Source organism: Carya illinoinensis, chromosome 7, assembly GCF_018687715.1.
Source record: "Carya illinoinensis cultivar Pawnee chromosome 7, C.illinoinensisPawnee_v1, whole genome shotgun sequence".
Classification (NCBI taxonomy): domain Eukaryota; kingdom Viridiplantae; phylum Streptophyta; class Magnoliopsida; order Fagales; family Juglandaceae; genus Carya; species Carya illinoinensis.
This window is the reverse complement of record NC_056758.1, coordinates 34,023,754-34,046,485: the sequence shown is the minus strand read 5'-3', so window position 1 is coordinate 34,046,485 and position 22,732 is coordinate 34,023,754. Positions and strand designations below refer to the sequence as shown.

The window sequence follows — 22,732 nt, the reverse complement described above, 5'->3', positions numbered from 1 at the left end:
TACGCTTAATTTCCTAGCTATCGTTGTTGTTGTGGATAATAATTCTTGTCCCCTTCCATGTGGAGGAAAAATACAGGAGAACAAAATTTGTATGATCATCAAGCATGCGTAGCCAGTACACTTTCCCACTTGGTAATGATTGGGAAGCTAGAGAATCTCCTGCCCAAGTAGATATGTCTTCCACGCTTAACCAAGTTTACGTATCACAGAAAACAAAAGGCATAAACTTCAATTATCAAAACCAACCAAGTAGTTTTACAATCACAAACAGATTCGTAAAAGTAAATTCACAAAATTGCGTGACTTTATGTGATGCAATAGATTTATTTTACAATAAAAATAATTTTATAATCTGATGTGCCACATCAAGCTACATCAGTTTGTGAGTTTATTTTTGTGAAATCCCTTGTGATTAAAGCATTTCTTAAACCAAATAACAAGCACGATTCATTCATCCCAGCATAAAATAGATAAAACACACGGTTTTTTTTTATTTTTTTATGTTGATGAAGAAATGCAACTGCAACCGTCCCAGTAAGCAAACAACAAACAATTCAGAGTTTGGAGGTTGCAAGTTGTATTAGATCCTTCCTAAGAATCTTGCCGGACGGATTCTTGGGTATAGAATCTATAAATGCCACTCTCCTGATTCTCTTGTATGGAGCCACCTGTGCACATATAGTATGTCAGCACAGAACTAACAAGTAACAACGGATTTCTGCTAGCATCGAGATTCAATAATACAATTCATATTTTTAAATCAATACTCTCAGCTTACCTGTCCCGTTACAAAGTCCATGACTGCTCTGTCAGAGAGATTGCTTCCAGCTTTTCTTACCACGTATGCCATGGGGCACTGTCCAGCCTCCTTATCAGGAAAGCTAAAACAAAACAAATCAAACAGAGGGTCTCTCTTTTTCATTTTTTGTAAATCACATATTGCTCTCTAAAAACCCATTTCCCTTAAATGTATTGTGTTTGTCTACAAGATTAACAAGGATGCATAACAGCAAGTAATCCAGCTCTTTTGCCTCTAGAGAAGAAGACTTACGGTATAACAGCAGCATCAGAGATCTCCGGATGAGTAAGTAACAAGGCCTCTAGTTCAGCTGGGGGAACCTAACACGTTGAGAGAGAAATTAGCATTTTTTTCTTGAGACACGATTTTCATGATAATGTGATTCAAAATATCTTTCAAACATGATGATATCCAGTTGCTGGTTACAATATTCTCATATATATAGCATCCTCCTCATGCATAGCGTACTAAGGCATAGGTGTTTGCATATAAAAGAAGGCCAAATCCAAGATCCCGAACCTAATTATTAATGCCTCACCTGATATCCCTTGTATTTAATTAGCTCCTTCAGCCTATCAACCACAAAAATGAACCCATCATCATCAATATAGCAGATATCTCCAGTTTTCAACCATCCCTCTGAATCAAGAGTTGATGCTGTTGCTTCTGCATTACTGAAATAACCTGCAACAACAACATTCCCCGTATCACTCGGCAAAAATAAATTTCCAGCGACAACGTCAAACACTTGTTAGCCCTGGCATTCTATCATCAACTATGACATGGATATGGAACAAATACAAGCAACAAAATTACGGAACAAATTAGAATAGATGAGTTCTTGGCAAACCTAGGTCTAAATTGTTTGATGGAAACCAGCACCGGGGGACAGGCCAGGGGTACTGACAGGCAACCCGCAAATGCAATTGCATAAAATCGGACAGCGTGAAAAATAAACAGAGTGAAAGTATATATTAATCGATATGCTCAACCATCAATGCTGAAGGACACAAGTCACGCAACACAAGCAGCCATCAATTACCACCAGCAATGGCAGACAACACTACCATACGCTCGGTTGTATAGCATAGCTGTTGAATAATAAACTTAATTTCAATAGCTTCTCTGGATCTTTCATATCCTTGTAAGTTATTAAGGAAAGTGACACAAGATAAGAATAAGATTCAAATTCAACAACAAATATGGAAGTGATTTGCAGCAATCATCAAGCCGAGTATCATGGCCTCTAATTGATGTAGTTGTTTTATTTTTAGTAAGGCAAATCTGTAACCGTTGTATACAATATTTCCTTAGCTGTACAAATCCCTTAGATAGGTTTGTAAACCTCTTAATAAATGGTTACAAAACAGATCAATATATGTGTGTTGATATTTCCATTGTGAGCTTCAGAATATTTACTCTTCTACATGGTATCAAAAGACCAAGTCTCCAACGAGAATTCAATCCTAATGTCTTCCCCAACTCAGCCTACCTCCGAGCCCCTCTTGTTGTTTTTAACATCACAGCTCAGATCAATGAGAAACTCACACCTTCCTCATTTCCCCAATGGAGAGCTCAGTTTGAGGCTCTCCTAATTGGCTATGATCTAATGGACTACGTTACTGGTGAATCCCGTTGCCACTCCTCCGACGGCACCCCACCATCTATAGCCAAGAAACACCACTGGGTTAGGCAAGACAAATTAATTCTTAGTGCCATCCTTGCCTCTACTTCCCCAACCATTACCCCTCTTATTGCCACAGCAAAAACCTCCAATGATGCCTGGAAAAAATTATCCACCATGTATGCAAGTAAATTGCGTACAAGGGCCATGCAACTCAAGGAAGAGCTCACCTTGATTCAGCGTGGAAATCGCCCAATTCCAGAGTACCTTCATGCCGTTAAAGGCCTGGCTGATAAGATTGCACTCATCGATCACCCCGTCTCCGACGACGACATTACTCTCTACGTTCTCAATGGGTTAGGGCCTGAATTCCGTGAGATTGCTGCTCCTATTCGGGCAATAGAAAAATCCCTTGCCTTTGAGGAGCTTCAAGGAGGCATGAAAATTACCTGCGCAGGATGGAGGCTGCTACCCAGCAGCTCGTGGCCGCTGCAAATTTCACAAGCCGACGCTCTGGCTTCTCTGCATCTCAGCAACAGAAAGTTCCTCACAAGGGAAATGGGTCTCCACGTTCACAAGGCCAACATCGGTCTTCCAGCTCAAATGGCCCATCTCGTGACCCACGTCGTTCCAATAATCAGGGCCGGTTCAACTCTAATCAGAGACGCTATCAGCCCAAATGCCAGTATTGTGATCAAATGGACCACATGGCTAAGGCTTGCCCTCAATTAAATTATTCTGAAATGACTGTTAATTGTGCAGGAACTTCGAATGGTCAAGAAAATAAATGGTTAATTGACTCTACAGCCTCTCACAATATCACGGGAGATATAAAAAATTTATCAATTCACTCTGAGTATGATGGCACTGATGAAGTCCTTCTTGGTGATGGTACAGGTTTGGCGGTTACGCATATTGAATCTTTAGCATTACCCACACCCAAAAATTTTTGTCATTTAAATGATACTTTATGCGTTCCCAATATTCACAAAAATCTCATTTCTGTTCATCATTTCACCAAGCAAAATGATGTTTTTCTTGAATTTCACCCTTTTTATTTCCTTGTGAAGGCACGATCCACGGGGGCGATACTACTAAGAGGTGCATGTAAGAATGGCGTCTACATTTTTCCAACTCAATGGTGGCTTCTTCTACTCCCAAAATGGTTGCCTATGTGCATGAACGGACTTCAATCGATGGGTGGCACAAGCGTTTTGGACCCCATCGATTAAAGTTGTTCAAAATCTTGTTAATCTTTTTTCCCTTCCTCTCACAACAAATAAATTACCATTGTCATGTACTTCTTGTTCAATCAATAAAGCACATCAACAACCATTTGGCTCTACAAGTTTTCAAAGTCATTCTCCGCTTGAAATTATTTACAGTGATGTTTGGGGTCCTGGGCATGTTACCGGTTTGAATGGTGAACGTTATTATCTTATTTTTGTGGATCATTACATCAAATATATATGGTTTTACCCAATGTCCACAAAATCTCTTGTTTCTACAATTTTTCCACAGTTTAAATTACTTGTTGAAACAAGATTTAAGTGTTCCATAAAAAGCTTGTACTCAGACAATGGTGGCGAATTTTTAAGTTAAAAAAAATATTTGTCCGATCATGGCATAAGCCACTACACCACCGCCCCCTATACTCCTCAACAAAATGGTGTTTCCGAAAGACGTCACCATCATCTTGTCGAGACGGGTCTCACCTTGCTTCACGATGCCTCTTTACCTCTTTCTAATTGGCACCATGCCTTCCAAACAGCCAACTATCTCATAAATCGCCAACCAACCCCTCTTCTTAAAAACAAGTCTCCATTTGAGGTTCTTTTTGGTCAACGACCAAATTATCTCAAATTGAGAAAATTTGGTTGTTTATGCTTCCCTCTCACAAGGCCATACAATACCCATAAATTACAACCAAAATCAATTCCTTTTATTTTTCTTGGCTATTTCCAAACACAGAATGCCTATAAATGTATGGATCCATTAACGGATTGGCTGTATATCTCACGGCATGTGACTTTTGATGAATTGCAGAGCCCATTCCCTTCAAATACCACGTACGGTCCACACTCCACGGTCCACGCCCGGCCCAAGCACGGTTCATCTGCCGGAACCCACTTATTTTCCTCTGCACCTCACTCTTTCCTTCAGCAAAACCCGTGCCCTAATTTCCTCTCCCCTGCTCCTTCCATTCCTGCGCCTCCATCTTGTCCCGATCGTTCCTCGCAGCCACCACTGAGCTCGAAACCTGCAGCTGCCATTCCTGCGCCACCTCCAAGTATATCCCCCTCTATCTCTCCTTCTTTTCCTTGTGAATCGAATGATAATACCTGTGATATGAATCTGAACTTAGATGCTGATATCCATATGACTGTTCCGCATGCCTCTCTTTCACATCCACTTGCATCTAGTTTAATTCCTGATTCACAATCTCCTGTACACGCCGAACCCACTTCCCATCAAACCCATTCCATGACCACTAAATCTATGAACAACATTTTTAAACCCAAGCAATTACACACTGTGTCCAAGCACTCTCTTCCATTACCTTTAGAACCAACATGCGTGACTCAAGCTGTATCTCACCCTGAATGGCATGAAGCCATGTCTAGTGAATTGACTGCTCTCATGCGACATGGTACTTGGGATTTAATCCCCCCCCCCCCCCCAATAAATTGTCATCCAGTGGGTTGTAAGTGAGTGTTTAGAGTTAAAAGGAAAGCAGATGGCTCAGTTGATAAATTTAAAGCCCGGCTTGTTGCCAAGGGTTATAATCAGCAACCTGGAGTTGATTATAACAAAACCTTTAGTTCAGTGGTTAAACCAGCCACCATAAGGACAATGCTGAGCATTGCAGTCATGAATGAGTGGCCCTTAAAACAAATGGACGTAAACAATGCTTTTTTACATGGAAATCTAACTGAAACTATGTACATGATGCAACCTCCAGGTTTCAAAGATTTGTCTCACCCTGATTATGTGTGTCGGCTAAGGAAAGCAATTTATGGTCTCAATCAAGCCCCAAGGGCCTGGTATTCAGCTTTAAAAACTGCTCTTCTAGCACTCGGGTTCCAAAATTCTAAAGCTGATTCCTCTCTTTTTGTTTATCACCATGATTCCATTATCTACTATTTCCTTGTTTATGTTGATGATTTAGTCATTACAAGTAATGACAAGAAGTTTGTAGCTCATGTTGTTACCAAACTTGGTGACCAATTTTCCTTGAAAGATATGGGTTCTCTTCATTACTTCCTAGAAGTGGAAGCTATACCAACTACTGCAGGTGTATTTCTCTCCCAACATAAGTATGTTCATGACATCTTGGAGAATACACACATGGCTGGTGCAAAGGATGTCTCTACCCCGCTGTCAACCACTCAATCCCTTCAGCTAGGAGATGGCACGGCTGCTGTAAACAGCAGAGTATAGGCGTGTTATTGGCAGCTTACAATACCTTTCTCTTACTCGGCCCAACATATCTTTTGCTGTTAATAAGCTCTCTCAATTTATGCACAAGCCAACAGTCACTCATTGGACTGCCACTAAGAGACTTCTTCGATATCTTAAGAAGACAATCTTTAATGGTATTCACCTCAAATCAGCTGCAGCACCATGTTTAACAACCTACACTGATGCAGACTGGGCTGGAAACATTGATGATCGAACTTTCACATCAGCTTACATAACATTTCTGGGCTACAATCCCATCTCATGGAGTTCAAAAAAACGTGCTGTTGCTAGGTCCACCACGGAAGCAGAATATCGAGCGCTGGCCAATGGTGCATCAGAAACAATGTGGTTACTTGCCCTTCTTCAAGAACTGGGTTTTTCATTAAAGCTGCCAACTTCTCTTCTATGTGACAATCTTGGAGCGACTCATCTAAGCTTCAATCCGGTCCAACATTCAAGAATGAAACATATTCAAATTGATCTCCATTTTGTGCGTGATCAAGTTCAGAAAGGTGCGCTTAAAGTGAGTCATGTTCATACTCAAGATCAATTGGCTGATCTACTAACTAAGCCACTGTCCCAGGAACGCACAGAATTTCTAAGAGCCAAAATTGGTCTTGCCGATGGAAGCTCAATTTTGCGGGGGCGTATTAAGGAAAGTGACACAAGATAAGAATAAGATTCAAATTCAACAACAAATCTGGAAGTGATTTGCAGCAATCATCAAGCCGAGTATCATGGCCTCTAATTGATGTAGTTGTTTTATTTTTAGTAAGGCAAATCTGTAACCGTTGTATACAATATTTCCTTAGCTGTACAAATCCATTAGATAGGTTTGTAAACCTCTGTATAAATGGTTACAAAACAGATCAATATATGTGTGTTGATATTTCCATTGTGAGCTTCAGAATATTTACTCTTCTACATAAGTTACCAATCTAGTATCTCTCTCAAAGAGTTGTCTTGTGCTTTCAAGTGAGAGCTACACGTACGGGATTCATTATTCATGTAATTGGGAGTTATGTGTGAAGTAAATCATGAGTTAGGTTAAGATTGGAAGCTATAAGGACTCTTTGAAGCCTATAAATATTCATGTAAACAACAGACATTTTTGTTTCCATTGCTCTCTTATTAGTGAGATCAGCTCTCCAATTTTCAACAATATCAGTGCTTGCTCGTGATTCCCCATATGATAAGAGGATAACATAGGTGGTATATGAGATTCCATATTATTTGAGAAGGAGAAGTTCTTGCTATTTATAATGTTCTAATGGGATATTAATTGTATCATTGACTAATCATTTTGAAATATAAGCCGTATGGTTTAGGCTTTTCCATTGAGTCATTACATTGCTTGCTTGCTGACAATTCAATTATTTAAGAAAACTTGGTCAAGTCCAAACTGCCAATAAGGGGACCTTTGAACATGGACATGAGACTTGAAATTATCAAAACTTTTCATAATTTCAATCCCAAACATCACTCAAATACAAAATATTTTTCAATTTCAAATCTTAAATATTTTCATCTAATTATTACCTAAGTATTATCCAAATACAAAAACCAATACAACTTTTACAAACTTAAAAAAATATATATTAAAAACTATATTCAAACAATTTTTTAACTTTATAATAATTTTACTTAACTCTTTCTCTCATTTTTCAAAACTCAATAAAATATCTCAACTCAAATCATTTCACTACTATTCACAAAATTAAAAAAAAAAACTCCAAAAGTCTAAATGAGTCCTAAGAGCATTGGCAATAGCCTAGCTAAAACCAAAGTCAAAATTTGGCTAAAACTATATGTTTTGGCTAAAAGCCAAATCCATTCAAGTATAATATGATATATTTTTTTTAACAATATTTTTAAATATATATTTTTTTTAATATTTTGCCACTACATTAAGCATATGTTAATTAATAATTTAGAAATTATTAAATAATTAATTAACATAGGGTTAGTTTTAACATTAGAATGTAAATAATCAAAAGTTTAGAAATTAAATATGGATTTGATATGTGGACAGTGACTAGGGCTGAGCAGAAATCTGAAAATCTGACTCCAACTCCGACTCCGACTCCGCCTCCGCTCCAACTCCGACAAGTCGGAGTTTTTTCCCACTGAAAAGTCAGAGTTGGAGGTGGAGGTGTTCCGACTCTGACTCCGCTCCGATTCGACTCCGACTCATCCTCCGACTCCGACTTCCCATCCGACTCCGACTCCGACTTCCACTCCAACTCCGACTCCAACTCCGATATTATGCATATTTTATAAAAATATATGTTTTCAATATATTAACATCTAATAAATAATAATGTATAAACATTATAATGAATAATATAAGTTAATATAGTTATTATAAGTTAATTTATATTACTAATTTACTATAAGTTACTATACCTTATATAATTAATTTACATTACTAATTTACTATAAGTCAATATATAATATATAGTTATATTATATATAATTATAGATTATATATATACTCTATATATTGAGGGCTTATATAATATATAGTTACTATACTATGTATTTTTTATGCATTAATCATATATATTTATATATTTTATATAACTATACCTTATATAGTTAATTTACATTATTAATTTACTATAAGTTACTATATAAGTTACTATATAATTTACTATAGCTTATTTTATATTTTACATTACTAGTTTACTATAAGTTAATATATAATATATAGTTATATTATATATAATTATAGATTATATATATACTATATATATTAAGGGCTTATATATTATATAGTTACTATACTATGTATTTTTTATACATTAATCATATATATTTATATATTTTATATAACTATACCTTATATAGTTAATTTACATTACTAATTTACTATAAGTTACTATACCTTATTTTAATATCAAATATCTTATTTTATTTTATATATTATAATATTATATATAGTATAGTTTATATATATATATATAATATACTATATAACTATATATATACTGTATAGTATTAGAGTCATTAGACTATATATATTTATACTTATATAATATATATAGTTATACTTATATAATATATAGTTATATTATATATAATAGTATAGTTAATATATATAGTATTAAAACAAAATTAATATTTGATTTAGGGTTTACAACAAACAAAAAAAAAAAAAAGGCTAAAAATGCCAAAACAGAGCCCAAACGGCATCGTTGGACTCTGTTTTGGTCACAAAAACAGAGTTCATTACTCCAAAACGGCGCCGTTTTGGAGGTAAACGGCACCGTTTACTTCAGGCCAAACAAGGTTTAATTTCCCCCCGAGTCCGGTCCCTCACTCTCAGCTTTGCTTTAGGATTTACTACTTTACTTCAGTCACTCATTCGGCCATTTGACTCCTAGCTCAACCCCCACGATTCGACCACGAAACGGCGCCACGATCTCAGCCACAACTCAGCCCCAGCTTCCGACGCGTCATTGCTTCTTCGGTATCTCCTCTCTTTCTCTCTCTCTCTCTCTAACAGAAATCGTTCGATTCGTTCTTGGGTTTGAAATCTGTTTTAGTTGTTTTGAATCTTTGATTTCTCTTTTATCTGTTATGGTTTTGGTTGTTGATTTGTTTTTTGATTTTTTTGAAACTCTGTTTTCAGGTGCCCCAGTCGGCACTCGGCAGTCCCCGTCGGCCGTCGCCCCGAGTCCCCATGCTGTCGCAGATCTGGGTCATCGCACGGTACCCACTGCCCTCCCACGGTCTCACCGACTCCGCTCCGACAAGTCGGAGTCGGAGCCAAAGTGGAGCATATAGCCTTCGGAGCCGGAATCGGAGGTCGGAGTCGGAGTCGTAGTCGGAGTCGGAGTCGGAGGACCCAGATACCGATTCCGATCTGTAGGTGCTCAGCCCTAACAATGACTAGCCAAGTTTGGACTTCCCCTTTCCTTTCCATTTACTGTTTCTCAAAGTTTCACTTAAACAACTTTAATTAGTCCAATACAGCTCATTGAAATAGATATTAGATATATTTAAGACTTCATTGTTCAGTGCCAGTGCTCTAAGTCAGACCCGTCGCACGAAGAATACAAGGAAACAAAAAGCTTATCTTTTTGTCGGGAATATAAATGAAAACGTGACAGTATTGTATTTAAATAATAGGACTTAAGATAAATAATGAGTAACGATAAAGTAAAGATGAAGACAAAACATTCATTTCTTCTCATGCACAGACCAATATGATTTTTGTTTTTAAAAAGATTTACTGTTTATTTGTCCCTTATTATTTTATGTTAATTCATATGTAATTCACGATTATAAATATATTTTATTTTATTTTATTTTTATTAATAAGTATGAAAGCACGGAGTTTAATAAAGTCATTTTCCGATTTATTAATTATAAATATATCGCTATCAAATAATATAAACGAATTTTTTTTTTTAATAATTTTTTAGACATCTTTAACTATTAAAAAATTTATAAATAATAACCATTTTTTAACTATAAAAATAAAAAAATAAAAATGTATGAATAGCATATTTTATAATCATACAATCATTTTTCAATATTAAAATGTACCTGTCATGATGGTGGGACCTCTGAGCCAAAGCTCACCGGGCCGGTTCACCGGCAGAGCTTCACCGGTCTCCGGGCTCACAATCTTTGCCTCCATGCCTGAGGACAACAACCCCGCCGTTCCGTATCGCCTGCTCTCCTCCAATGAGTCCGTGGACGCACCCACCCCTGACGATTCTGTCAAACCGTACCCCTGAAGAATTGTCACCGTTGGATATCTCTCCACGAACCCCTCGATCACCTCCTTGCTCAGCGGGGCTCCACCGGACAAAACCGATTGCAGCGAGCTCAGATTGTACTTGTTCCGTATCTGATCAGCGCTGTTCACGAGCGCCACTAGAATAGGCGGCACCAGAGGGAGGTATGTTACCCGGTACTTCTCGATCGCTGAGAGCATGTCATGCATCTCGTACTTGGAGAGGATCACCACCGTCGTTCCTGACGCCAGTAGGGCCAACGCGAACACTGCTAGACCGTAGATGTGAAACATAGGGACAGTGCAGATGAACCTATGGTCTCCTTCGTCCAAATTGAAGCGGCTGAGCACGATTTGAACCATTGCTATGAGGCTCTTATGTGAACCCACCACCCCTTTACTCGCACCGGTGGTGCCTGACGAGTAGAGCAGAGTCGCCGTGTCGTCCTGGTTGACTCGTTCCCTGACTCGGGTCCCACTTGGGTGCTTCTTCAGCATTTCCTCCAACGTGGCCACAATTCTAGCATTCTGAACAGTGGGGATGGACTGCTCGTCCAGTAGTACTATTCGGAGATTTGACCCGGCGAGTTTGGGGACGAGTTCGCGAATAGTGAAAGCGAGGACCGGTTTCGAATCGGTGATCTGCTTGGCGATTTCTCGGTCGGTATTGAGGGGGTTGGTGGTGGTTATTACGGCGCCGAGGGACATGACGGCGAGACACACAACGGGGAAGGAGATGGAGTTGGGAGAGAGGAGGAAGATGACGTGGCCTTTCTTGACGCCCATCTCGGAGAGAAAAGTGGCAACGGAATCAACGGCAAGCCAGAGATCGGGGAAGGTGAGGTGGCGGCCGGTGGACGCGTCGACGAAGGCGATCTTGCCATGGTGGGCCCGGGAAGAGATGAAGGTGGTGACGTCCAAGGAATGGTTAAGTGGGTGTGCGGGAGTCTTACGTTTGCTGTAGAAGACGGAGTTTGATTTACAGAAACCGCTCTTGGGATCGATCACAAGATTCCTCTTCTGCGCCATCGATACACGACGCCGCTGCTCTCTCGATGTACCGCCTCTGAGAGTGTCTGAGTTATCAGCTGGAGTGTAGGCTGACTGAGCTCTTCACTTGATTAGTTCTTTGTTTTACGCTGTCCATAGACTTTGATGTACCCTTGGGTGGAGGACTTTCCATGGGGCAATTGTGGCCGTTGGATTTGCCGGCTGTGTCTGTTTTACGCACCAGCCTGCCGAAGGGTCACACGGTTCAACTTTCACTTAAAATTATTATAAAAGAAAATTTTAATAAACAGATAGACAGTTAAATCATCCCATTCTTCTTATTTTATTTCATATAATTATTATAATTTTTTTAAATATTTTAATAAAATATAAAAATAATTTAAAATTTTTAAATATTAAAATTAAAATTATATTATAATAATATTTTATTTAATTTATAAATTTTACTTATTTTTTCAAAATGAATTACGTGGAATGTTTATTGTTTAGCGATAAGATACGTTATAATTAATTTAAATAATTACAAATTTTGTGAAATTATTTCTTTTACTCTAAACTCGAAAATTCGATTAAGAACTCTGTTAATCGGATCCAGAAAACAGATCCGATCAATAGTCATAAAGAATTCATCACAAAATTATAAATAATAATAATAATAATAATAATTATCAAACAATTTTTTAACAAAACACATCTCATCAGTAATATAAGCCAACTAGATTTTGATTTGAACTATAGTGATGGGCGATCCTGAAAGGTATGATATTTGTTGTCCACAACATGTGATTCATGAAAGTCGCATGTGTAAACTGTACTGTTTTATTATATTTTATTTATTTAAATATTCTGCTACAATTTATAGAATAAGAAAATAATTTGACCTCGTTTTAGATTAAAAAAAAAAAAAAGGAGAGAAAAAAAAGAAAGAAAGAAAAAAGAACTAGGCTACAGGCAATTAAATATGTCTCTCTTTTTCTCCCTATTGGACAGAAGGCAATTGAATCTTTACGGTAGTATCTATTCAAAAAAAAATATACTTCTAGTTGTGAGTGCGTAAATGCCGTATAATCATTTTAAAAAAAATAAATAAATATAAAATTTGTATGAAAAGAAATTAATTTTTTAATAATAAACCTATTCTTTTTCAAAGTGACTATAAAACGTTTACATACTTTACGATTGTATATATTATTTTACAATTTATATAATTATTTTGCAATCTACGACTGTATGTATTGTTTTGTACTCTACGTAATTGCAAAACAGTACATTGTCTAGGTTGGCACCTCCATCTTTCGTGCATGCAATGTGTATTTGGGGGTACAAGTCCTATCAACACCAACTGTATTAACCACCAGTACCTGTCTACAATGGAAGGCTCCCCGGACAATTTGGGGATTAGCTGTACTCACAACCTGTGCAGATGATCCGTGCATACCATCAAGGACACTTTTTTCTTGGTCCTTATTCCTTGGGACTTTAGATCTGATTCAGGTTTTCCTGTCTTTATAGGCTTCTGTATTAAAAGATCTAAAGCACCTCAATTTCTCTTCGAACCCAGAAATCCGATACATGCATTTAGAATCTTATCTTTGTAGCTGGGTATATGGCACGCCCAAATTTTCATGCTCTTGGAGTTTTGCACAACTCTTCCGACGGCCAGCTTGTCCACTCACCCTGCTCCGTTCGACGAGCTCTTTTGCACCAACGACAAGAACAAAGGGTTCATAAGGTCTCGGAGGCATCTCTAAGGATGTTGGACGCCTGCGGCACTGCTCAAGATGTTCTCTTACTCGTCAAAGAACAACTCAAAGATCTTCAATTTACGTTTGGTCGGGGGCGCATTGGCGAGCCGGAAATTGGCAACAAGATTGCAGCTTATAATCTCGGTAGAAAGATGTTGAAGATAGAAACATTGAATCGCTTGAATTCTTTAAAAGGCATGAAGATAAAAGGTGTGAGGAACAAGTGCATTAATCCGCACCTCTCATCAATAGATGACAACCTTAAAGGCGTAGTGAATGTGCTAAAGGAAGTGAGAATGACTGCTATTTCTATAATGGAGGTACTGTTGTCCCTCATTTCCATATCATGGCTAGATCACAAATCGGTTAAATGGTCGTTTGCTTCGAGGCTTGTTCGCTTTAATAGCCATAGACTAAACATTATTTGCGATTTGATGGCGCTCCAGGATACGAATAAAAGACTGGAGGCCGTGGAGATTGCCATTGAAGATCTTGAAGTGGAGTTGGAGTGCATGTTTAGGCGTTTGATTCAGATAAGAGTTTCACTTCTCAACATTCTAACAAACTAGCTAGCTGGATGCAAGCAACGGTACTGGAAATCCCATCTGATCTCCTGTCAGTGGACATGCAAAGACAATCGACCTAAGACAACCTCAGAGGCTATTAAACTATGAACTGATTCCGCAAAAGTTCAAATTTCGCGCACGTCCATTTTTGCATATATCGTCATGTGATCGCTCACAGCCTAAATAAATCTTTGCAGGTATCCGGGCAGTTTATAACCATTTTATTCGGCTTATATCTGATGAGTGATGAAGACAAGGGAAGGCAACATTTTGTTTACCATGTGTAATCAGCTTTTGATTTATGGCCCTCTGAGAGGTCATTGTCCCACGTATGTGGATGCCTCATGTGCTAGCTTGTTTCAATATTTAAACGGTTGTTTCAATACCTTTATTTCCTGTCTCCAAAATGCTTGTCTGAACCCAAGCTTTTCCATTTCTCTCTTATTCCCCTTTTTGTTTCTAATTAAAGAACCACGCAAACGATTGCAACTTGGGAGGTTCTTAACTTGCCTCGAAATTTCAGGAGAAAAATCATATCGGTGCCAGGAAGGAATTAATGTTCAAACTTTAAGTAGTTTTCAGTCAAACTTGGTTGGAGAGGACGACGAACTACGTTATACTTCAGGTCGACGTTTCCAATACAAGGCAGCGATTATTTCCATCATGAAACAGGGAGACGTTCTTGTAAGAGAGAAAAAGAAAAACACGGTTAGGGGTTTCGGGTGTAATGTACAGACCAGAATATTTATTTTGATCAGTGCAGACTACAATATTAATACCAATCAAATGTCCATAAGCTTGTTTTTTCATGATCTTCTTCAAATCCACCAAGGGTCATATTAATATAAGGCAAGGCAAGCACAAAGGGAAAACCTTGGGAAGAACCGAAAGCGACAAACCACAAGATGAACTAAAATGTATCGATTCGCAAAAGAATAAGAAAACAGAAATTCATGAAGGGCTATATGCGAGACAATTGACATTATTTTGTGCAAGAAGTGCCATGGCTGTTATAAAGCATGAGGGCACTGATGCTCCGAAATATATTACAAACAAAAAATCGAGAGGGATATCTGTTATAGATAGGTTACAGAGATATTTTTAGCAACTTGTAACTTTCTATATTTAGATAGTATATCAAATAAATATGTTGGATGTAAATAGACTTAACGTGTAAATATATCTGTGTACAGTAAAACCAACAGCAATTAGACGTTAGAATCACGCTGAATATTCGGCGCTCTATGTAACTCTCTTCTATATAAATGAAGGAAACCAATGGAAAGAGGGATTCAGACCAAAGTTGACATGGTATCAGAGTCCTTACTCTGTTTTCAGTCTCTGCGGTCTTAATCTCTGGTATGCGATTTCCATCGCTATTTGTGAGAAATTGTGAGTTGTTGGTGGGAGAAATTTTCCTTTTCTTTTCCGCACGTTTTTCTAGTTCCTGGTTGAGAGTCGGAGCTCTCTGTCATGCTCATCCTTCTGAGTTTGCCATTTCATTGGCTGTCGGGTCTCTATCGGTATTATGAGCCTTGCCCCTTGATTGTCGGTGCTTTCTGTGGGTGGTTGTGTGCCCGTCGGCATCATCTGTGACAGTCGGTTCCCTCGTTACATGATCTGGTTGACGTTGGTGCTGGGTGCACCTTCTTTTCCGTGTTGCTTGGGTCTATCAGCAATATGGTTTGCCGATTCTTTTGTGCTGGGCAGTTGCTTCAGTTGGGACTACGGTGATTTTTTTTTTCTGGATAGTAGCTGTCGGCATTATTTTTTTCTCTGGATGGTGGGATAGGTAAATCTGTAACTGGGTCTTCTATTTTCACGGGCCTTTTATTTTCGTGGCCTTTTTATTTCTGTAATTTCTTGAGTGAGCCTTCTATTTTCACCTGGGGCTTATTTTGTTCGAATGGGCCGTTTAATATAGATTTGGATCTTTTTTTATTTTTTGGGTTAGAGTTCTGCTTATTTGTTTGTGACAGCTTGAACTTATTTTTAGTGACTTTTTATCATGTCTATTGAAAATATCATTGTCCACTTTACTGAAAAGAATTTTCTTACGTGAAAATTTCAATTTAAAATATTTTTAAAATGAAAAGAATTATCAAATCATATTGATAATTCTGCTAAAATTTCCATTGATGAAAAAGAATTTGCTTAATGAGAGGTCAAGAATGCCAAGGTAATCTCTTGGCTATTAGGGGGCATTGAGTCTCACCTTGTGATTAATTTTCGTTGTTTTGCTACTGTTCATACTATGTGGGATTATCTTCACCATATTTACCACCAAGATCATAGTGTTTGAAAGTCCCAATTAAATTTGAAAATTAGTAATTATAGTCAATGCAATTTACCTATCACAGAATTTTATTATGGTTTTATTAACCTTTGGAGCAAGTATTCTACCATTGCTCATGCTAAGGTTCCCATTGTGGTCCTCGCAGCTGTTAAAGCAGTTCATGCTGAGAGTCAACATGGTCTGTTTTTTAATGAAACTTCAACCCGAATTTGAGCTCGTTCGAGCTGGTTTATTGAACCGTGATCTAGTTCCTTCTTTGGACATTTGTTTGGGAGATTTGTTGTGTGAAGAACAACGGTTATCCACTCAGATGAGTATGACTTCTAAGAATGTCTTTTCCAAGACTGTGAATGTAGCCTATGCAACACAAGGGAGAGGGAGGAACAAGTTGTAATGTTTTAGTTGTAAAGAATTTGGTCATATTCTCTCAATTGTTCTAAGAAAGTTTGTAATTACAGCAAGAAAAAGAACTATATCATCAAAGACTGTCAAATACAGCCTCAAAATTACCAATCCCAAGCTTTTCAGGCTGATGTTCAGTCCTCTGCTTCTTCTTCTGCGCCACCTACTGTAAGCTCTGATTCATCTGTTCTCACACCAGCAATGGTTCAACAGATAATTGCGTCTGCTTTTAAGGCCTGCAAAGTATGAGTACTAAATCAACTTTCTGGATTGTTGATTCGGGCGCTTCTAATCATATGACTGATAATATGACGAGTCTTCATGGTGTTCGTAAGTATAGAGGTACGCAAAATATTCAAATCACTGATGACAGTACTCTTCCTATTACTATTGTTGGTAATTTGATCTCTTCATTTCAAGATTTTTTTGTCTCTCCTGGATTATCTACCAATTTAATTTATGTTGGACAATTGGTAGATAATAATTGTAAGGTTTATTTTTCTTGTAGTGGTTGTCTTGTGCAGGATCAGGTGTCGGGGATGGTGATCACGAAAAGGCCTAAAGAATGACGTTTATTTTCCTTACAATTTTCTATTCCTAATGTTGTTTCTCTTGCTTGTACAGCTATTGCCAATACTAAGTAATTCTGACATAAGAAATTATGTCATCCCAATTCTATTGTCTTGACTCATCTTATGAAACATGATTTTTTGGACAATAAAGAATCATTTTGTTCTTCTCCTGTATCTTTTGATTGTGTTACCTGTCGTTTGGTAAAAGTAAAAATTTACCTTTTCCTGTGCATGGTAGTCATGCTTCTAATTGTTTTGAGATTGTGCATACTGACATTTGGGGTGTGAGTCATGTTATTTATCATGCTCAGTATCGTTATTTTGTGACATTTATCGATAATTATAGTCGATTCACCTAGATATATTTTTTCCGTTCTAAAGCTGGCATATTTTCTTTCTTTCAAAAATTTGTTGCACTTATCGAGACACAGTTCAGTACTTGTATCAAAATTTTACGCTCCAACTTAGGGTGAGTACATGTCTCATTCTTTCCAAACTTTTCTTCAACAAAAGGAGATCATTTTCCAACATTCTTGTCCCTATACTCCTCAACAAAATAGAGTTGCTGAGTGTAAGAATCGTCATCTCTTATATGTCGTTCATATGTTATTGATTCATTCTTCTGTACCTTCTAAATTTTGGGTAGAAGCTTTATCTACTACTGTCTATTTGATCAATCATTTGCCTACTACCACTCTAGATTATGATTCTCCATATTTTCGATTATTTGGCATATCTCCTAAATATCAATCCTTTCATACTTTTGAGCGTGTTTGTTTTGCTCATCTGCCACCTGTTAAGCGTCACAAACTTGTTGCACAGTCTGTCATGTGTGTTTTTATGGCATATAGTCATACTCAAAAATGATTTGTTTGTTATGATGTTCATGCAAATAAATCTCGAATCTCAATCTCACGGAATGTGAATTTTTTCAAAAATCAATATTTCTTTCAGTCTCAGGTTATTTTTTATTCTCCTATTACTCTTCTTCTCGCTTTTTTTTTTTTTTTAATGTTTGTTCCTATATTAAGTGACTTCAATCAGGTATGGTGTATCATCGACGTCTTCCCCCTTCTTCAATGCCCCTTCCAGACACTGATCTGTCATCTAATTCTGTGATTTCTATGCCTCTGCACTCCACCCAAGTTACACATCCACTAGATAAGTATGGTTTTCCTCACATCTCGCTAACTGTCACTCTCAACATTATTTCTGTTCCTTACTCTTATACCCAGGCATCCAAGCATGTTGGTAGCGAGCCATGCAAGAGGAAACACAAACTCTTCATGACAATCACATTTGAGACTTTGTAATTTGTCCATCTGAGGTCAAACCTATTTATTATAAATGGGTATACTCAATCAAGTTTCGAGCTGATAGCTCACTAGACAGATATAAGGCCCGTCTCATAGTTCTTGGAAACCGACATGAGTATGGTATTGATTATGAAGAGACATTTACACTTGTTGCCAAAATGAATATTGTGCAAACTATCTTGGCACTTGCGACGTCGCAAGGTTGGTCTCTCTAACAAATGGATGTGAAAAATACTTTTCTACATAGAGACTTAAATGAAGAAATATATATGTTACCACCTCCTAGCATGTTTGCTACAGTTTCTTCAGAGATTTTTCGGCTACATCGATCCTTGTATGGACTAATACACACTCTGCGTGCATGGTTTGACAAATTTCACTCTAATCTGCTTGCTTTTCATTTTACTCAAAGTCAGTTTGATTCCTCTATTTTTCTTCGCAAAACTTCTGCATGAATCGTATTGTTTCTCGTATATGTCGATGACATTGTGATTATTGGCTTCGATAGTGAGTTGATCAAGCAATTACAACATCTCAAGGCCTCTTTTCACATGAAATATCTTGATTCCCTACAGTACTTTCTTGGCCTTGAGGTGCAACTTACTCCAACTGGTACGTTGTTACACTAGCATAAGTATACGCAGGATGTTATTTTATTGGGTGGTTTCTAATCGAGTAACTATGTTTTTACTCCCTTTGAGGTAAATCTTAAGCTTCATTAGGAAGAAAGAAAGCTTCTATCAAATCCATCATTGTATCGGCAGCTTGTTGGGAGTTTGAACTATTTAACAATTAATCGTCCTGACATTTCATTTGTCGTGCAACAAGTCAGTCAATTTATCCAGACTCCTCAACATCTTCCTTTAGTCGTTGTTCGCCGCATTATCCGATATTTTAAGGGCACCTCTACACGCGAGTTGTTATTTCTTAAAAAATCTTTCTTACAGTTGATGGGGGTATGGTGATACTGATTGGGCCAAATCTGCAAACGCTCATCGCTCTGTTACTAGCTGGTGCATGTTCTTAGGCAATGCACTCATTTCTTGAAAGAGTAAAATGCAAGACAGAGTTTCAAAGTCATCTACTAAGTATGAGTATCGTGTTATATCTTCCGCATGCTCTAAGATCACATGGCTTCATGGGTTATTGGGAAAACTTGATTTTCCTCAACTGCCTCCCACTCCTCTTCATGCTGATAACACTAGTGTGATTCAAATCGCCACTAATCTTGTATTCCATGAACGTACAAAACATAATAAAGTCGATTGACATTCCATATGTGAATCCTTTGACAAACATATGATTACTCTCCCTCACATTTCCACCGAATGTCAAACTGCTGACATATTCACTAAAATTCTTTGTCGGCACCGATATCAGTTCTTGGTTGACAAATTGATGTTTCTTGATCCACCAACATCAATTTGAGGGGGGATGTTATAGAGATAGGTTACAAAGATATTTTTAGTAACTAGTAACTTTCTATATTTAGATATTATATTAGATAAATATGTTAGATGTAAATAGACTTAATGTGTAAATATGTTAGACTTAAAGTGTAAATATATCTGTGCACAATAAAACTAAAGTGTAAATATATCTGTGCACAATAAAACCAACAGCAATTAGGCGCTAGAATCACGCTGAACATTCAGTGCTCTATGTAACTCTCTTCTATATAAATGAAGGAAATTAATGGAAAGAGGGATTCAGACCAAAGTTGACAATATCCATGCTAACATACTAACATGCTCAATCGGAGTTTTCTGCTCGTTAAATTATGTTCACACAACCTCTTCTTCACAATCACTTTATTGAAACAGAAATAAACGAAGTTGAGGTGACATTTGTGCCAAGAACCCATCAACAAAACTCTGTCATCTTCTTTCAGCTCCTCAATGCCTACAGGTGATAAAACATAAGGCAAGTTCTGGTCAATTTATTTTGCATTTTACAAATTTAAAAATAGATATAAGTGAAAGAAGAGCTGGGTAACAGTGCAACTCAAGCATTAATAATATAATGTATGCTTGTTGCACAACTCTCTCTCTCTCTCTCTCTCTCTCTCTCTCTCTCTCTCTCTCACACACACACACATTTTGTGGAAGAAAGTACAGGTCTCTATCTCATTAATGGACTATGTTATATAGATAATCTACCAATACCAATTTAGTATTATCTAATGAAGTTGAGTTTCCACTTCACCTGCAACATACATGAGAAATAATTCAAACATAATCTTTATTGGTCAGAGCCAAAAACCAGACAGACATAACAAAATGGTGTAATTATAGTTGATGAAATGACCAAGCAGCATATAATGAAATCTTCATATAGATTAAATAAGATAAGACAGGAAAAATGCTGGCAGAGTTTGCTTGTTCTCATGTAAAACGTTTCATGCTGATGTACTTTTATATACTGACTAATAACCCAACCTTTCCAAAAAGCAAAGCCCTATCTGTACGCACAAAGCCACAGGCTACCAGGCTGCGTTTGGATGTTAAGTTGAGTTGAGTTGAGTTGAGATGAAAGTTGAATAAAATATTGTTAGAATATTATTTTTTTAAATTATTATTATTTTAGAATTTGAAAAAGTTGAATTGTTTATTATATTTGTGTTGGAATTTGGGAAAGTTGTAATAATTATATGAGATTAGTTGAGAATCCAAACTGGTGTGCGAGTACAAAGCCAATAGGACTGACTAATAACCCAACCTTCACCAAAATAATCATCACACTGAACACAATTGCAGTACAAAAAACAAGTCCTATGATTTTGGTATAAGAACATTAGTCAAAGCAGTTTGAATGGCGAGTCTTTCCTGGGTAGTGAACACATTTCCGAAAACGAAGCAACATTAAAATTTAGTCTGTTGTCCATAGTCCAGACTATAAAGATCTGTAATTCTTATTTTCTGTTCTCATCAGACAATCAAAGAAAAGAAATAAAACCCCCTCCGTTATTTTGTAAACATGTACTGGTAGCCAAGAGTCGATTAACTTAATTGATTGAACAAAATAGAACACAGCATTTTAAGATAACCAGTTATTAGTATCTAAAAGCAAAGAGAGAAAGGGTGCCTACTGGTCATGCCCATGGCCATGAGAATGATCATCGTGGCCCTCCCAAGGATGCCGCCAACCCTAAGACAACAAGAATTTCGCCCGCCCAGCCGCGGGCCGGGGGGGGGGGGGAAGGGGAGGGAGTTAGAAAAAGCAGATTATAAAGAAAAAGAGCTCAAATACAGGAAATTTTGTGCCAAATTGAAACTTACCAATACTACAGGACCATCTTGCTTGGCCCTATACAGCACCCAAAACCTGAAATATCAAATTGCGAAAAATTCATATACTCGACAGCAAATAAAAGAAACAATTAAAATAAAATAAAAAATTATCGTGAAAGCCTTTACCATCAGGCTCCGAAAGACCCAATTGCACATTTTTTTCAATAAGCGAGCTCAATCAATCCAGGTTATTAAAGAACTCAAAGTGATTGATGTAGAAAACAAAACGAGGGGAATACTTGAAAAAGATAGATCTGAGGTACTGGATTCATATTCAACCGAGTCGTCAATAGTGAAAACAAAATGAGGGTAACAATAATTGAAGAAAGATTGAGAAAAAGATTGAAGAAATACGGGTAAAGACTGACCACATGACAGCGCAAAGGCCCTTCCCGGTGAGGGTGTGCCAGCGCTTTGGTTGATGCACCGTGAAGCCCTTGTACGTCGTGCTCTCTCCATGGCCTCCCCCCATCTCTGACCCAATCTCTCTCACTCGCCCTCTTTCTGAAAAAGCCCTAACAAGTCGGAAATAATCGAATTCGTACCAAATTTATTTATTTTGAAGTAAAGAACTAAAATTAAGAAACTGAAAGACCAGCAAAATGACTAAAAGCTCCCTGCAGTCCATATAATCACCATTCGCATCTGACTGAAAATCAGAAATTGGGCCTAATAAAGGGTCTAAGTTACATCCATTTGTTGGCAGTCCATTGAAATTATTGAATATATAGGCAGCGCATGAGGGCTTTCTCTTATACAATAATAATAATAACATAAATGCTCTCTAAACGCTAAACCTCGATTTGGATGGAGTGGTTTTAGGGCTGTAAATTAATTTGTCTGGTTGTTAGTTCGCTCAATATTTATTTAGTTAAATTCGAATCAAATTCAATTTGTGAAAA

The 22,732-nt window shown here is 37.4% G+C and overlaps 3 protein-coding genes across 3 annotated transcripts; 1 reads left to right on the top strand and 2 right to left on the bottom strand.

The window, feature by feature from the left end:
- Window positions 1-201: 201 nt before the first annotated feature.
- LOC122315768 (probable CoA ligase CCL5) lies at window positions 202-11,811 on the bottom strand. Its single transcript, XM_043131913.1, has 5 exons — window positions 10,440-11,811; window positions 1,338-1,483; window positions 1,052-1,119; window positions 779-881; window positions 202-668 (listed from the first exon to the last, which is right to left on the bottom strand). Exons 1-5 carry the CDS (start codon window positions 11,659-11,661, stop codon window positions 555-557), a joined length of 1,653 nt encoding a protein of 550 aa, XP_042987847.1. The 5' UTR covers window positions 11,662-11,811; the 3' UTR covers window positions 202-554.
- A 1,221-nt stretch (window positions 11,812-13,032) lies between these two features.
- On the top strand, window positions 13,033-14,599 carry LOC122314676. Its single transcript, XM_043130169.1, has one exon. It carries the CDS (start codon window positions 13,250-13,252, stop codon window positions 13,955-13,957), a length of 708 nt encoding a protein of 235 aa, XP_042986103.1. The 5' UTR covers window positions 13,033-13,249; the 3' UTR covers window positions 13,958-14,599.
- Window positions 14,600-20,165: 5,566 nt separating this feature from the next.
- LOC122314688 (NADH dehydrogenase [ubiquinone] 1 beta subcomplex subunit 2) lies at window positions 20,166-22,389 on the bottom strand. Its single transcript, XM_043130196.1, has 4 exons — window positions 22,199-22,389; window positions 21,819-21,864; window positions 21,629-21,687; window positions 20,166-20,442 (listed from the first exon to the last, which is right to left on the bottom strand). The coding sequence occupies exons 1-4, from the start codon at window positions 22,300-22,302 to the stop codon at window positions 20,436-20,438; spliced, it is 216 nt and encodes a 71-aa protein (XP_042986130.1). The 5' UTR covers window positions 22,303-22,389; the 3' UTR covers window positions 20,166-20,435.
- Window positions 22,390-22,732: the final 343 nt, after the last annotated feature.

Excerpts from the sequence above, each read along its gene's own strand:
- LOC122315768 (XM_043131913.1), bottom strand. The coding sequence starts at position 11,661 with ATGGCGCAGAAGAGGAATCTTGTGATCGATCCCAAGAGCGGTTTCTGT. Across the intron at positions 1,484-10,439 it reads AGGTCCCACCATCATGACAG|GTTATTTCAGTAATGCAGAA; the intron begins GTACATTTTAAT and ends TTGTTGTTGCAG. Across the intron at positions 882-1,051 it reads TCTGATGCTGCTGTTATACC|CTTTCCTGATAAGGAGGCTG; the intron begins GTAAGTCTTCTT and ends GTTTTGTTTTAG.
- LOC122314676 (XM_043130169.1), top strand. The coding sequence starts at position 13,250 with ATGGCACGCCCAAATTTTCATGCTCTTGGAGTTTTGCACAACTCTTCC.
- LOC122314688 (XM_043130196.1), bottom strand. The coding sequence starts at position 22,302 with ATGGGGGGAGGCCATGGAGAGAGCACGACGTACAAGGGCTTCACGGTG. Across the intron at positions 21,865-22,198 it reads GGCCTTTGCGCTGTCATGTG|GTTTTGGGTGCTGTATAGGG; the intron begins GTCAGTCTTTAC and ends TTGATATTTCAG. Across the intron at positions 21,688-21,818 it reads AAGATGGTCCTGTAGTATTG|GGTTGGCGGCATCCTTGGGA; the intron begins GTAAGTTTCAAT and ends TTGTTGTCTTAG.